The sequence below is a fragment of the Entelurus aequoreus genome, linkage group LG20 (genome assembly GCF_033978785.1).
Source record: "Entelurus aequoreus isolate RoL-2023_Sb linkage group LG20, RoL_Eaeq_v1.1, whole genome shotgun sequence".
NCBI lineage: Eukaryota > Metazoa > Chordata > Actinopteri > Syngnathiformes > Syngnathidae > Entelurus > Entelurus aequoreus.
The window spans coordinates 50,007,740-50,023,411 of record NC_084750.1 but is presented as its reverse complement, the minus strand read 5'-3'; the positions used below and the strand labels follow the sequence as shown (position 1 = coordinate 50,023,411).

The window sequence follows — 15,672 nt, the reverse complement described above, 5'->3', positions numbered from 1 at the left end:
TGGCTGCTACCAAGTGTGGAGGTTGACTTCACGATAGCAGAGAGGAAGAGGGAGAAGGGTAGTGGAGACCCAGATGAGTTGGTGAGGGAGAGGATGCAGCAGGAATGGGCAGACCATGTGCAGATCTATACAGATGGCTCCATGGACCCAAATAGTAAAAGGGTGGGGTTTGCAGTTCACATTCCCTGCCTGCAGATCACCCAGAGCAGACGGCTGCCAAATGGGGTTTCAGTCTTTACGGCAGAAATGGTGGCGTTGATATGGGCAGTAAATTGGGTTGAGGAGGTGAGACCGCAGCAGGCAGTTATCTGCTCGGACTCGGCGGCTGCGCTGATGGCTCTGCAGGGGGGGAGGTCACAGGTCAGACCAGATCTGGTCTGTGAGCTGCTGACCGCACTCTACAGAGTAAACCAAGCTGGAAGTAGAGTGGGTTTCATGTGGGTTCCAGCTCATGTGGGGGTTGAGGGCAACGAGGCTGCTGATGGTGCTGCCAAAGAGGCCCTGAGCAGGGAGGAGGTGGATGTGGGCGTCGCCCTGGGTATTTCAGAGTACCGCTCCATAATAAAGGAGGAGTTAAATATCAGGTGGCAAAGAGAATGGGAGGGGGAAACAAGAGGAAGGTTTTATTTTAATATTCAAAATAGTGTTAGGGGAGGAAGCATCCCCCTGGGAAACAGAAGGGAGCAAGTCATTATGACACGGCTGAGATTTGGACACTGTGGCCTTGCAGGGGGACTGGCCCGTATTGGGAAACATGAAAATGGACTGTGTGAATGTGGGACAGAAGAAACTGTGCAGCATGTTTTTATGGAGTGTCCTATATACACAACAGAGAGGAGAGAGCTTTTTGCTGCATTACTAGATGCAGGGTTGCCCTGCATCTCACTGAGGATTATTCTGAACCCTGAGGAACATCAAAGTGCAGTGATGAAAGCAGTCATGGACTACCTGTGGAATACTGGCCTGCACCAGAAAGTGTAACTGCATAAGCTGTGGTAATACCTGAACTGAACTGTGGGAGGCAGCAATACGCCGATGGGCGTCTAGTCTGCCGGAAAGCCACATGAAGAAGAAGAAGAAGACTCTTTGGCCCCGCCCCTAAGTGACGCATGCGTGGAGGATATGCGCTTTGCAGCAAAGTCCTCCTTTACTCCACACACGCTTCTAAGCCTCGCTACTAACTACACTTTATTCATCCTCCGTGTCAGGATAAACTCCACTCGTCTCACTCAACTTTGGACATTATTAGGCCCGCTTAGCTTGCTACTTGTTTTAGCGCGCTAGTTAGCTTTGCATACTAATTGTTTTAGCGCGCTAGTTAGCTTAGTATGCTAGTTAGCTTAGCTTGTTAGCTGCTAACAAAGAGACGAGGATTTGATCAACACATCGCTTAGTTAAGATCAAGTGTGAGTGTAAAGTGTTGTGATTGTGTGAAAATGTGTGAAAGAACGATAGCAGAGTACAAAGAGGAACTTTCTCGGATGAAAGAAGACAACAAAAGACTACGTCAACTACTGGACGCTGTTTTCAAGAAACCTCAAGTTGTGTTACACAGAACAGGTTTGTTGACTTCTTACTCTCACATGTTTACTAACTTTATATTTCATCATGAACATGACGTGTTAGATTAATTGTGATTAATAGGTGTACTCAGACACAAGCCTTTTCAGCCTCTGTGGACCACTGGAGGGCGGCATTAGGGTTGCAGACCCCAAAGCGATATCGACTGACCCTTATAGCGATAGCTAGCCTACTGGTGAAAGCCACAAAGTATGCTTATACATATTGACACACATATAAGAAAAACACTAACCTTATGACGGATGCTTTTGCAATGGTAATTTGATCTTTCACAACACCTAGTGGCCACAATAATTCATTAAGTCAAGCTCATGGCGCAGAAAGTTGAATGATGCGGATACCTTTGTTACTGGTTACTTTCTATCAGACTTCTGTTTTGGAGACTTTGTGTACGTATTAAGCAACTATAATTATTTGATATGCTTAAATGTGCAGTTTTAGCTTAGCTGTTGTGTAGCTGCTAGCTCCTACAGCAGGTGTGTCCAAAGTGCAGCCCATAGCTATGTTTTTAACCGACAACGGGGAGTGTTGAAAATGTGGTATTTGCGTGTCGGTCCAATCAGCCGCAGCTACGCCCTGTTTCATCATTGGACCTAAGTCTTTGGCTTGGTAGGCGGGTACGAGCCTACCAAGCCAGGTGGTACGAGCACACGCATGGAGGAGCCTTTGTAGTGGTGTCGCAGCTTGGTGGTGGTGCCGTCAGGTAACACCAGGAAGGTTCCTTCTGCTGCTTTTTTCTCCCTGGACTCTGACTTCATATCTGGTGTTGTCCTTCAGACCTGGGCCAAGAAGCCACATAAACAGTGGCAAGAATGTGGGCGATAAGAGTGTATGTGCGTGGGCATGAACTTGCACCCAGTTTCAACTGGAACTCAGGACATATGATTAGTTGCACGGCCTATTCTAATCTATATTAAACATTTATTAATCACTTCATCCTTTATTATCTTAATTATATCCCAACTTAAAAATGAGTGACTTATTCTAGTCCATTTGTAAATAAATAGTTTTCCTAAATTATAGTCTCCTCACTTTAACCAGACAGTCATTAGGACAAAAGACCCTGGGAGGACTTTGCCCTTTAAAAGGGAAAGTCCGAAAAAGTCATCATACCGAGACGTTTTCAGCCGGATATTTCCCGGGAAATTTGAAATTGCAATTTTTAAGTTAAAGGCCTACTGAAAGCCACTACTAGCGACCACGCAGTCTGATAGTTTATACATTAATGATGAAATCTTAACATTGCAACACATGCCAATACGGCCGGGTTAACTTATAAAGTGACATTTTAAATTTCCAGAAAACACTTCCGGTTGAAAAAACATTCGGAGAATGACGTATGCGCGTGACGTAGCCCGGGGAACAGAGGTATGCCTTCCCCATTGAATACAATACAAAAAAGCTCTGTTTTCATTTCATAATTCCACAGTATTCTGGACATCTGTGTTGGTGAATCTTTTGCAATTTGTTTAATGAACAATGGAGGCTGCAAAGAAGAACGTTGTAGGTGGGATCGGTGTATAGCGGCTGGCTGTAGCAACACAACAAGGATTACTCACTTGGATAGCAGACGCGCTAGCCGATGCTAACCGGCCACCGCACGGATGATCGGGTGAAGTCCTTCGTCGCGCCGTCGATCGCTGGAACGCAGGTGAGCACGGGTGTTGGTGAGCTGGGCAGATGAGGGCTGGCTGGCGTAGGTGGAGCGCTAATGTTTTTATCATAGCTCTGTGAGGTCCGGTTGCTAAGTTGCTAAGTCAGCCTTAGCGTCGTTAGCAACAGCATTGTTAAGCTTTGCCAGGCTGAGATCTATTAACCGTGTAGTTACATGTACATGGTTTAATAGTATTGTTGATCTTCTGTCTATCCTTCCAGTCAGGTATTTATTTATTTTGTTTCTATCTGCATTTGAGACAGATGCTATCACGTTAGCTCAGTAGCTAAAGAGCTTCGCCGATGTATTGTCGTGGAGATAAAAGTCACTGTGAATGTCCATTTCGCGTTCTCGACTCTCATTTTCAAGAGGATATAGTATCCCAGGTGGTTTAAAATACAAATCCGTGATCCACAATAGAAAAAGGAGAGAGTGTGGAATCCAATGAGCCAGCTTGTACCTAAGTTACGGTCAGAGCGAAAAAAAATATGTATTTCACTGCATTCTAGTCCGTCACGCTAACGCTCAAATCAATGGGGTAATGGTCCAAATAGCTCTAGCTGCGTTGAAAACAATAGAAAAATATGAGGGAGTGAACAACTGACAACGTCACGCTACTTCCGGTAGGAGCAAGGTTTTTTTTTATCAGAGACCAAAAGTTGCGAACTTTATCGACGTTGTTCTATACTAAATCCTTTCAGCAAAAATATGGCAATATCGCAAAATGATCAAGTATCACACATAGAATGGATCTGCTATCCCCGTTTAAATTTAAAAAAATCATTTCAGTAGGCCTTTAAAGGCCTACTGAAAGCCACTACTAGCGACCACGCAGTCTGATAGTTTATATACCAATGATGAAATCTTAACATTGCAACACATGCCAATACGGCCGGGTTAACTTATAAAGTGACATTTTAAATTTCCCGGGAAACTTCCGGCTGAAAACATCTATGTATGATGACGTATGCGTGTGACGTCAATGGTTGAAGTGGAAGTATTGGGACACCATTGTATCCCAATAAGAACAGCTCTGTTTTCATCGCAAAATTCCACAGTATTCTGGACATCTGTGTTGGTGAATCTTTTGCAATTTGTTCAATTAACAATGGAGACTGCAAAGAAGAAAGCTGTAGGTGGGATCGGTGTATTAGCAGCTGGCTGCAGCAACACAACCAGGAGGACTTTGAGTTGGATAACAGACGCGCTACCGTGAGTACATCTTTGGCTTCCAAACATTTGATCGCTTGCCCGTACGTGCGTGCCGCTATGTGCATGTCACGTACGTAACTTTGGGGAAATATATGTTTCTTGCCGACTCTGATGGCGGCCGGGGTGTCGTCGAAAGCTGCAACACCCGCCCCCGCGCCGCTGTCCTCGCCTTGACTTCCTCCGTCTCCGGGCCGCTGACCGCATCGATGATCGGGTGAAGTCCTTCGTCGCGCCGTCGATCGCTGGAACGCAGGTGAGCACGGGTGTTGATGAGCAGATGAGAGCTGCCGTAGGTGGAGAGCTAATGTTTTTAGCAAAGCTCTGTCGAGGTCCCGTAGCTAAGTTAGCTTCAATGGCGTCGTTAGCAACAGCATTGCTAGGCTTCGCCAGGCGGTACAGCATTAACCGTGTGGTTACAGGTCCAGGGTTTAATAGTAATAATAGTATTGTTGATTTTCTGTCTATCCTTCCAGTCAGGGGCTTATTTCGTCTGTTTCTATATGCAGTTAAGCACAATGCTATCACGTTAGCTCCGCAGCTAAAGTGCTTCAACGATGTATTGTCGTGGAGATAAAAGTCACTGTGAATGTCCATTTCGCGTTCTTGACTCTCATTTTCAAGAGGATATAGTATCCCAGGTGGTTTAAAATACAAATCCGTGATCCACAATAGAAAAAGGAGAGAGTGTGGAATCCAATGAGCCAGCTTGTACCTAAGTTATGGTCAGAGCGAAAAAAGATACATCCTGCACTGCACTCTAATCCTTCACTCTGACGTTCCTCATCTACAAATCTTTCATCCTGGCTCAAATTAGTGGGGTAATCGTCGCTTTCTCGGTCCGAATCGCTCTCGCTGCTGGTGTAAACAATGTGCAAATGTGAGGAGCCTTTCAACCTGTGACGTCACGCTACTTCCGGTACAGGCAAGGCTTTTTTATCAGCGACCAAAACTTTATCGTCGATGTTCTCTACTAAATCCTTTCAGCAAAAATATGGCAATATCGCGAAATGATCAAGTATGACACATAGAATGGATCTGCTATCCCCGTTTAAATAAAAACATTTCATTTCAGTAGGCCTTTAAAAGGGAAAGCCTGAAAAAGGACAGTATTAAGATGAATTAATCACATTTGCTATCAGGCATTTTATTATTAATATATTATGTTCTTGTTACTTGGGGCGGTATAGCTCGGTTGGTAGGGTGAGCGTGCCAGCAACTTGAGGGTTCCAGGTTCAATCCCAGCTTCTGCCATCCTAGTCACTGCCGTTGTGTCCTTGGGCAAGACACTTTACCCACCTGCTCCCTGTGCCACCCACACTGCTTTAAATGTAACTTAGGTATTGGGTTTCACTATGTAAAGCGCTTTGAGTCACTAGAGAAAAGCACTATATAAATATAATTCACTTCACATGATATCTTGTTGTTCTATTTTCTCATTTCAAGGGGAACTGCACTTTTTGGAATCTTTTGCAGTCCCTATGTAAGTTAAAGTTAAGGTCCCAACGGTAGTCACACACCAGGTGTGGTGAAATTATCCTCTGCATTTGACCCATCCCCAAGTTCACCCCCTTGGAGGTGAGGGCAGCGGAGGCCGCGCTCGGGAGTCATTTGGTGATTTAACCCCCAACCTTTGATGCTGAGTGCCAAGCAAGGAGGCAATGGGTCCCGTTTTTATAGTCTTTGGTATGACTCGGCCAGGGTTTGAACTCACGTCTTTCCAGTGTCAGGGCAGACACTCTAACCACAAGGCCACTGAGCAGGTCAATGGTTAATGCATCTGTAGTAGAATGTCAAAATCTTAAACAGGAACAAAAAACAATTTATCACAAGAGATTTATTTAGTCATAATCAAATGGTACAAGGTTGGATGGAATTGCCATGCACACAGACAGTTTTTCCGGAGAAACTACGGTGGTCTCTTCCTGAGCAGGAAAAAAAGAAAAGCTCAGACTTGGTCTAACTTTGGTTATTTATACGCTCCCTGGTGGGTCAAGGGCCAGCATAACGAACAATCAAGATATCTTGGACAATGTCAGGGCGACCTGCCTGACATGTCATGTCCTCCCTAATGCATTCCTACCTCGCTCTCTCTCTCCGGACTTTGGCAGACATGTCTACATGCTTGGCAATCTTCTCCTTCCAGCTTTATACATCAACCAAATAACAAAAGGGCAGAAATTCCACTACACATCCTCAATAGAAAATAAACCTTAGCAAAAGTTAGCTAACAATTGAGTCATTGGTAGCCGCTCTATTCTGCCTATAAAGTGCTCTAAATATCATCCTAAAACCTTCAACATTTTAAATACACACTGTAAGTATATATGTAATGTAGTAACATTCTTAATAACATGTCATATTTACATATCTTGCTCATTTTAAGCATACAATGTCTGCTCTCACTGGGATGCCGACTGATGGGATGTTCATATCTTCCCGTTTAGATGAAGAATTAATCCTCACAAAGGGTAAAAAAGGATGGGTGCAAAAGAGCGTATTTTTGTGTCTTTCTTGCCATCTCCAGGTCTAAGTTGGATGTCAAAGTTCACCAAGTTCTCCGGTTTATGTCCACAACCTTCATCATATAAGTGAGAAGCATGATTTGTAATCTAGAATTAGCTTTCACCATCTTAGAGGTGAGAAAGCAGCTCAGTATGTCAATATAGCAACATAAGCTAGTTACTTCTGTGATCAATGCGCCGCTAAAAGTAGGTCCTTAATGTTAGCGCTTATAATAACAATATCGCTAATACTTTGTTATTATTCAGGTCACAAAATGTAAATGGAGTATTGTTGGCAGTTTTTGGATGGTTATTTGGAGGACTTTGTGGGTCTAATAGAGGAGCTCCCATTGACTCCAATGTTAGCTGATTTTTGCTCATGTTTATTTACTAATTAGAATTCATAAAAATGTAAAACATATGTCTTACATAAAGATTGTGAACGACAGGCGACATTTTAAAAAAGTGCAGTTTCCTTTGAATTTGTCAGCTAAGTAAACAGTCCTTCAAATTAAAGATGACAAACAATTGAGGTTGTTTATAGATATTATCCACAATGAAGTTACAGTAAAACTAAGCACACAAGGGAAAGTACATTCATATACACATGAAGTACACATATGTGTAAGAATCATGTTAACCACCAGAATATCGTCTCGTTCTCCTAAAGCCAATATCAAGTATCCTTTGGTGAGCTGACCGTATCGTCACACCCTTAGTTAAAAGCACACCATCCCCATGACATGACACTTCCACGTGATGTAGAACAGGAGTACCACATTTTAAACATATACACTAAGGGTGTAACGGTACACAACAATTTCAGGTTCGGTACGTACCTCGGTTTAGAGGTCACGGTTCGGTTAATTTTTGGTACGGTAAGAAAACAACAAAATATACATTTTCTGGTTATTTATTTACCAAAATTTGTAAACAATGGCTTTATCCTTTTAACATTGCTTTAAAATAGCTCTGTGTGTGATGGATGTGAGCCACCACTAGGCTGATCAGTGCAACAGCAGGCAGTCATGAATGCTAAGCATAACAATAACATACATATACACACAGGGTCCATTCCCAGGGTTCATGTGGTCAACATATATCAATCAATCAATGTTTATTTATATAGCCCTAAATCACAAGTGTCTCAAAGGGCTGCACAAGCCACAACAACATCCTCGGTTAAGAGCCCACAAAAGAGCAAGGAAAAACTCACAACCCAGTGGGAAGTCGATGTGAATAAGAGGACCGCAGATGTGGGTGACCCCCCCCCCCCCCCTAGGGGAGACCGGATGCAATGGAAGTCGAGTGGGTCTAGTATAATATTGTGAAAGTCCAGTCCATAGTGGATCTAACATAATAGTGAGAGTCCAGTCCATAGCGGGGCCAGCCGGAGACCATCCCAAGCGGAGACGAGATTAAATAAAATGACTTTTCTTCTACATACAAAAAGTGCAACATTAAACAGTTTCAAGTCAACTCATCCTCAGATTAACTTTTCTTTTCCCCCCTCAGCCTTTAACCCTGGTGACTTTCACTCAATCTTAATGTTTTCTGCCAGAAAAATCAGTTTATCCACATTGTCTGCAGAAAGAGCAGACCTGCTTGCAGTTACAATGTCTCCAGCTGGGGAAAATACCCTTTCGCTGTGCACGGAGGTAGCAGGTATGGCGAGGTAGTGCCTGGCTAGCTTGGCAGTAAGGGGATATACGGGCTCATTGTTCTTCCACCATAGAAGTGGCTCAAAATATAGTTTTTAATGCAATATGGTCTATTGATTGATAAAGCTGCTGCTATAAAAACACCAACGGCATTCGTTATTGCTTTAGCCCTGCCTGACTCGCAGAGGAGAGGCTGCTTGAACGTGGTGGTAGCTGTGTTTGTTCGTTTTTCTCTTCGTTGAAGCGATGTTATCCATTGTTGTATCGCACTGCGAAGCCGAAGTGTTCCCAAACGGGAGATCTTAACGAGGCAAGAGGGTCTTCCAGCTCTGGCTTTTACATGTTGTAGTAGCCCGGTCGCTGCTAGCATGCTGTGTGTTGTGCCTCGGTGTGCATTGTTTACACAACGTGCGGTGCGCTACTTAATATGTTCCTGTGGAAACTCGTTCGGTACACCTCCGAACCAAACCGAACCCCCCCCCCCCCACCGAAACTGTTCAATACAAATACACGTACCGTTACACCCTTAATACACACACATCTGAAGAATATAAAAAATAAATATATTTGGTGGGCCAAACAAAATGACTCGGCGAACCAATGTTTGGTATGGGCGATATGACCTAAAATCTATATCTTAATAACAATATATATCACTATATATCATTTGGTATAGGATTGATAATAGAAGAATTTCAAAACTGGTTACAAAGGCTCCTAATTTGGCAGCAGACATATGCAGTAACATATTGTGTCATTTCTAATAGTACTATTTTGTCGAAACAATTATTATTAATGTACTTGTTTATTTATTGTTAATATCTGGTTACTTTCTTTGAGAAAATAACACTGGAAATGATGTAATATTTTACTGCATATTTCAGCAACTAAATTAGAAGCCTGTGCAGCCTGTTTTAAAATGGTTCTATTAGTAATTCTATATGAAATAATATATCGCAAAATCAATTTTAAACCATATCGTCTATCCATAGTAAAAAGTCCTGTCGTCCTGGTTTGTTTTTATTGTCCAGTGAATAATGTTGTAAAGAGCAGCGTGTTTGTGCGTCACTGAGATTTTAAGACAGTTCATACGATAACTTGTTTTTCCTAAGTGCATGTAAAAGTACTGAATGCATTGTGTGACTGAGCAAAGATGGTGTGTTTGTCTTGCAGACGTCTGTGAAGAACATCTTCACTCTGATCAACAGCAGTGGAGCTTCAGGATGGAATACTCACTCATCCCCCATTTTAAAGAGGAAGAGGTGGATCCACTGACCCCTCACGTTAAGGAAGAAGAGGAGGACCCACTGACCCCTCACATTAAAGAGGAAGAGGAGGAACACAGCATCAGTCAGCATGTTGAAGGAGTGGAGGAGGTTGATGTCACCAAGATGCCAGTGACTGGTGTCCCTGTGAAGAGTGAAGGTGATGAGGTCAAAGGTGAGAGTGAGGAGAAGAGAAGCAGCAGCTCAACACAACACATGACAACAGAAGCTGATGGAGACCACTGTGGAGGATCACAAGCAGACAAGATCTTAGCTCCACTATCAGATAGTGAGGACACAACGTCACACTCTCCTGACACTGATGATGAACACTCTAAACATGATAAGACATGTCACACTGACAACACTCACTTCACATGTTCTCTCTGTCACAAAACCTTTAAAAGCCATTGGTATCTGAAAAGACACATGAGAACACACACTGGAGAAAGACCTTTTTCATGTTCAATCTGCGGTAAAGATTTTACTCGAAAGTAACATTTCCAAAAATGGGACTCATTACCTCCCCGCTTGGCACTCAGCATCAAGGGTTGGAATTGGGGGTTAAATCACCATAAAAACTATTCCCGGGCGCGGCCACCGCTGCTGCTCACTGCTTCCCTCATCTCCCAGGGGGGTGATCAAGGGTGGTGGGTCAAATGCAGAGAATAATCAGGCCACACCTAGTGTGTGTGTGACAATCATTGGTACTTTAATTTTTTAATGTGGCAGTGATTGTGTAAAAAACAAAGCCTGATCTAAAGATGACATCTTGATCTCATACCATCTCAAACCAATTGGTCATTCATTATTAAGTGAAATGTCTTAAAGTCGCTTAAATTCGTCTTTAACCAAGCAACACTGTTTTATCCAGTTACTCGATTAATCGAAAACTATTCCAGTAGAACACTTGATTAATAACATTTTCAATAGCCACAGCCCTATATTTCATGTACGATTTAATATTTAGCATGTAGGAGTTAAAATGTGTTTTGTTTGTGTCCTGTAGACATCCATCAGCTGATTGCACACCAAGAAGAATGTCTCCCTCATCTGCAGGGGCACAGTTTCACTTCAGAGGATCCACAGCCCTCACATTTTAAAGGGGACAAGGAGGATCCACAGCCCCCTTATTTTAAAGAGGAAGAGGAGGGAGAGTGTGTTGTAGGGCAGGAGGAGGATGATGTCAGCAAGTTTCCACTGACTGTTGTCTCTGTGAAGACTGAAGAGCATGAAGACAAAGCACCTGAGTCCTCACAGCTTCATCACAGTCCAAGTAAGCACATATCATTTTATTCTCAGGGCATTCAATCCATCACAACTGGACTGTTCACTTTGTCTTAGAAGACTCATCCAAGTAGGCTTCATCACTTCATGCTCATACACTTCAAGTCTTAAATCTAATCATTGCAATTTAGAGGGGAACTGCACTTTTGGGGGAATTTTTCTATCGTTCACAATCATTATAAAAGACATGATGGTGGATATACATATTAAAAAAAAATCACATTCTAATTAGGACTGGGCGATATGGCCTTTTATTAATATGTGGATATGTTTAGTCCATGTCACGATACACCATATATATGTGGATATGTTTAGGCCATGTCACGATACACCATATATATGTGGATATGTTTAGGCCATGTCACGATACACCATATATATGTGGATATGTTTAGTCCATGTCACGATACACCATATATATGTGGATATGTTTAGGCCATGTCACGATACACCATATATATGTGGATATGTTTAGTCCATGTCACAGAGATGTTGACATGCAGAGTTTCAAGCACTCTTCATTCTCTAGCAGGTGACTTTTCAAAGGATGCTACATTAGCAGTGCTGCTACTTTTTGTAGCAACGCTTTTGCCGCATACCTGTTCACCATTTACCCGCTGGAAGCCAAACCACCGCCAGACGATGGACCCCCTGCTGTTTGTCTTGGGAATTAATTATTTGGGGGACGGCGTGGTGAAATTGGGAGAGTGGCCGTGCCAGCAATCTGAGGGTTTCTGGTTCAATCCCCACCTTCTACCATCCTAGTCACGTCCGTTGTGTCCTTGGGCAAGACACTTCACCCTTGCTCCTGATGGGTGCTGGTTAGCACCTTGCATGGCAGCTCCCGCCATCAGTGTGTGAATGTGGAAATAGTGTCAAAGCGCTTTGAGTACCTTGAAGGTAGAAAAGCGTTTTGGATTTAGTTTTTTGTAATTGGTTTTCAATCTTCATTATTTACTTCAAGTTATTACGAGATCTCTCTCTCTCTCTCTCTCTCTCTCTCTCTCTTTCTCTTTCTCTCTCTCTCTCTCTCTCTCTCTCTCTATATATATATATATATATATATATATATATATATATATATATATATATATATATATATATATACATACATACATTGTTTTGATTAATTTCAATATCTTACATACACATGTTATTACATATGTTGACCAGATGTTGAGATATTTGCTAGGAGTCCATATTGGTTCTCCACCAGCATCCCACTTTTGTAGATAAATAAATCTATCAGCTATTGAATAGTTTTCCCATGATTTTGTAGAATGGTGGAAGTAATGAAACTGGTGTGTAGTTAGTAAACTGGTGTATGTCTCCATTCTTATAAATTGGTACGACTTTTGCAATTTTCATTTTGTCAGGGAATTTGCCGGTTAGAAATGATACGTTGCTGATATATGTCAGAGGTTCTGAAATGTCTTCTATAACCTTTTTTATGGTTACCATATCTATTCCATGACAGTCGCTTGAGGTCTTGGATTTACAATGTTTTACAATTTGGATTATTTCTTCTTTTGTCACGTTCTTAAGAAACATGGAATTGGGATTTCTATGAGCTCACTCAAGTCCTCAACTGATCCATCATCTGCATTTGGAAATCTTTGATCCAGATTTGTTCCCATATTAACAAAATAATCATTAAAACATTCAACTATTTGGTTCATATTGTCATTTTTTGTATTTCCATGTAGAAAGTACTGGGGGTAATCTTTCTTAGCAGCATTTTTAATGATGCTATTTAGGATGTTGCTCTCATGTTGTTTCTGTTCTTCTTTAATAATTGTCTGTAGTATTCCTTCTTACATGTTCCTAGTATACCAATTAGCTGGTTTTATATTTATTATACTTATTTTCTGCCTCTATAGATGTCTGTGTTATTAATATTCCATATAATGTCTTTTTTTGTGACAAGCATTTTTCAGTCCTTTTGTCATCCATGGTTGGTTGTTTTTCTTTTGCTTCTTACTAACTTCTTTCCATGGACAACATAAACATTGATATCATACATGTGGGCCAATATATATAAATGCTGTTAAATGTAGCTTTGATGTGGCAAGCTACTTTTGCAGTGTAGCTTGTAGTGTAGCGTGCTACAATTCTCTGAGGATAGCTTAGCTCCATTTAATTGAGAGTAACTTGTAGCTTAGCTTACTACATTGTCCAGGTAGCTTGCCCATCACTGTCTATTTGGCCTAGCTCACATGTCAATAGTTTGAAAACTGCAAACTTCAATACAGTAACACCTCATTTGTTCTGCAGACGTCCAGCAGGTGTCAGCGGGGAGTCATGAAGAGGAGTGGCACACCAGTGTGGGACAGAAGGAGCTACAGGCCCCCTCCCACATTAAAGAGGAGCAGCTTCATGATGAAGATGAAGCTCAGTCCTTACAGCTTCATCACAGTCAAAGTGAGGAGAACAGAGGGGCGGAGCTTGTAAGTCAACACATCACAGAAGCTGATGGAGAGCATTGTGAAGATATAAAGTCAGAACCAGACAGCATCTTTGCTCCACTGTCAGACATGGACCACATGATGTCACACTCTTCTGATCACAGTGACCACATCCAAAAACCTTTGGAGAGTCAAAATGACTCAAAAGGTGATACGAGACATCACACTAACAACAAACACTTTGACTGCTCTCAATGTGGGAAATCATTTAGACACAAGAGTCATTTTACAGAACACACGAGAATACATACTGGAGAGAAACCTTTTACTTGCTCCGTTTGTGAGAAGAGTTTCCTAAGGAAGGGTGACATGACCAAACATGAGGAGGTCACACACTGGAGATAAACCTTTTCCTTGCTCAGCTTGTGCTAAAAGATTCAACACTAAGAATGACATGACCACACACATGAGAACACACACTGGAGAGAAAACTTTTGCTTGCTCAGTTTGTGCTAAAAGATTCAACGCTAAGAAGGAAATTATATTACACATGAGAACACACACAGGTGAGAAACCTTTTACTTGCTCTGTTTGTAAGAAGAGTTTCTCCAGAAAGCAAAGCATGACCACACACATGAGAACACACACTGGAGAGAAACCTTTTCTTGCTCAGCTTGTTCTAAAAGATTCAACACCAAGAAACACATGATATTACACATGAGAACACACACAGGTGAGAAACCTTTTACTTGCTCTGTTTGTAAGAAGAGTTTCTCCAGAAAAGACAACATGACCACACACATGAGAATACACACTGGAGAGAAACCGTTTAGTTGCACTGTGTGTGATAAGATGTTCAGGTTTAAGAATCAGGTGAGTAAACACAAGTGTGTAACAGTCATGGAAGCTGCAGGGATTTAAAAAGACTTAAACAGTGATTGTGCTAAATGTAGTTTAAAAACACAGCATGTTTAATAAGAATGTATATTTGATGTTGTATGTAGTGCTTCTCATCTTCTAGTCTTATATGTTGTCCTGTACTTACTTTTTAAGTTGTGTGCATGTATGTAATATTATATATGTAGCTACTTTTTTATTCTATTTTCTCATTGTGAAAGAGAGGACATTTTATTTTTTTAAATTGTTTTTTTTCACACATTTTTCCCATTGCATTTTATTGATGTTATTATCCAATTAAAAGTATGAATGAATAAAATGGTTAACACAATGTGGACTCTGGTAGATTAGCAGCATTGTTACATCATGGATGTTAACTACTGCAAAACATCAACAAAGAAGAAAAATGCTGAAGTTAGCAACACATCACTGAACTTTAGAGCCATCGTGAGTGGAGTTGCTTGTTTTTATTGCTGCATTTCTACTTATTTCACCTCACATCTTCACTTTTAATACTAAAGTCTTCTTCACATATATTGTTGTAGGCTTCTAACATTTATGTTTCTGATGTGTGTGTAGTCTGTGGAAAGGGTTGTTGTCCCTTGTGGATCCAATTGTTCACTTGCACAGATACATCTTCATCATCATCATCACCGGCCCAATACAGGATGAAACCTTAGCATTAATGTTTTAATATAAGTGTGACCTCAATATTCCTTGATAATAAGACTAAAAATACAGATTTAAGTTCTGTATTAGAGTGCTTCATGTAGTACTCCAACTCGCCACACTGAGAAGTGGGGGCGATCATGAGCTAGCAGATGCATGTTGCTATCATGTTTTATAAGCGAGGAAGACAGCATTTGTGTTTACTTTTTGTCAGATCCAAGTTTTAATGCTCTGCTGAATAAATGAATGACTATGGCTGCCAATATGGAGGATTATATATATATTTAACATCAAATACTTCTCTTAACAGGTAGAAAAATGACACCACAATAAAAGTGAAACAGCAGCAGGACTCAGTAAATATTTTATTAATTGACTAATTAATGAACTATAAAGAGTAACATGACAGTGGATATTTCACAAGAGTTCAGTAAAAAGTGTAAAATGGGAATGCTACATAAAATGCTTAACATAGACTGATACTGATACTGTGTCATCATTTATTTGTCCTAACATTATTTTGGAATATAAATTGATGTC

At 41.3% G+C, this 15,672-nt stretch overlaps 2 protein-coding genes across 6 annotated transcripts in view; one reads left to right on the top strand and one right to left on the bottom strand.

Annotated features, from left to right (window-relative positions):
• Positions 1 to 15,672, bottom strand: part of LOC133636336 (gastrula zinc finger protein XlCGF57.1-like) — a 297,128-nt gene that overhangs the window by 30,897 nt on the left and 250,559 nt on the right. The gene's annotated exons all lie outside the window — the stretch shown is intronic.
• LOC133636326 (zinc finger protein 568-like) overlaps positions 1,100 to 15,672 on the top strand; it is a 448,159-nt gene continuing 433,586 nt past the window's right edge. For 2 of the 4 annotated variants that reach the window (XM_062030236.1, XM_062030235.1), the window contains exons 1-2: positions 1,100 to 1,560; positions 9,783 to 10,049. In XM_062030236.1, coding sequence (XP_061886220.1) covers positions 1,437 to 1,560; positions 9,783 to 10,049 — 391 coding nt within the window. In that variant the 5' untranslated portion in view covers positions 1,100 to 1,436. Of the gene's footprint in view, positions 1,561 to 9,782; positions 10,050 to 10,883; positions 11,151 to 15,672 lie in introns of all 4 variants that reach the window. The other 2 variants (XM_062030234.1, XM_062030232.1) reach the window with 2 other exon arrangements.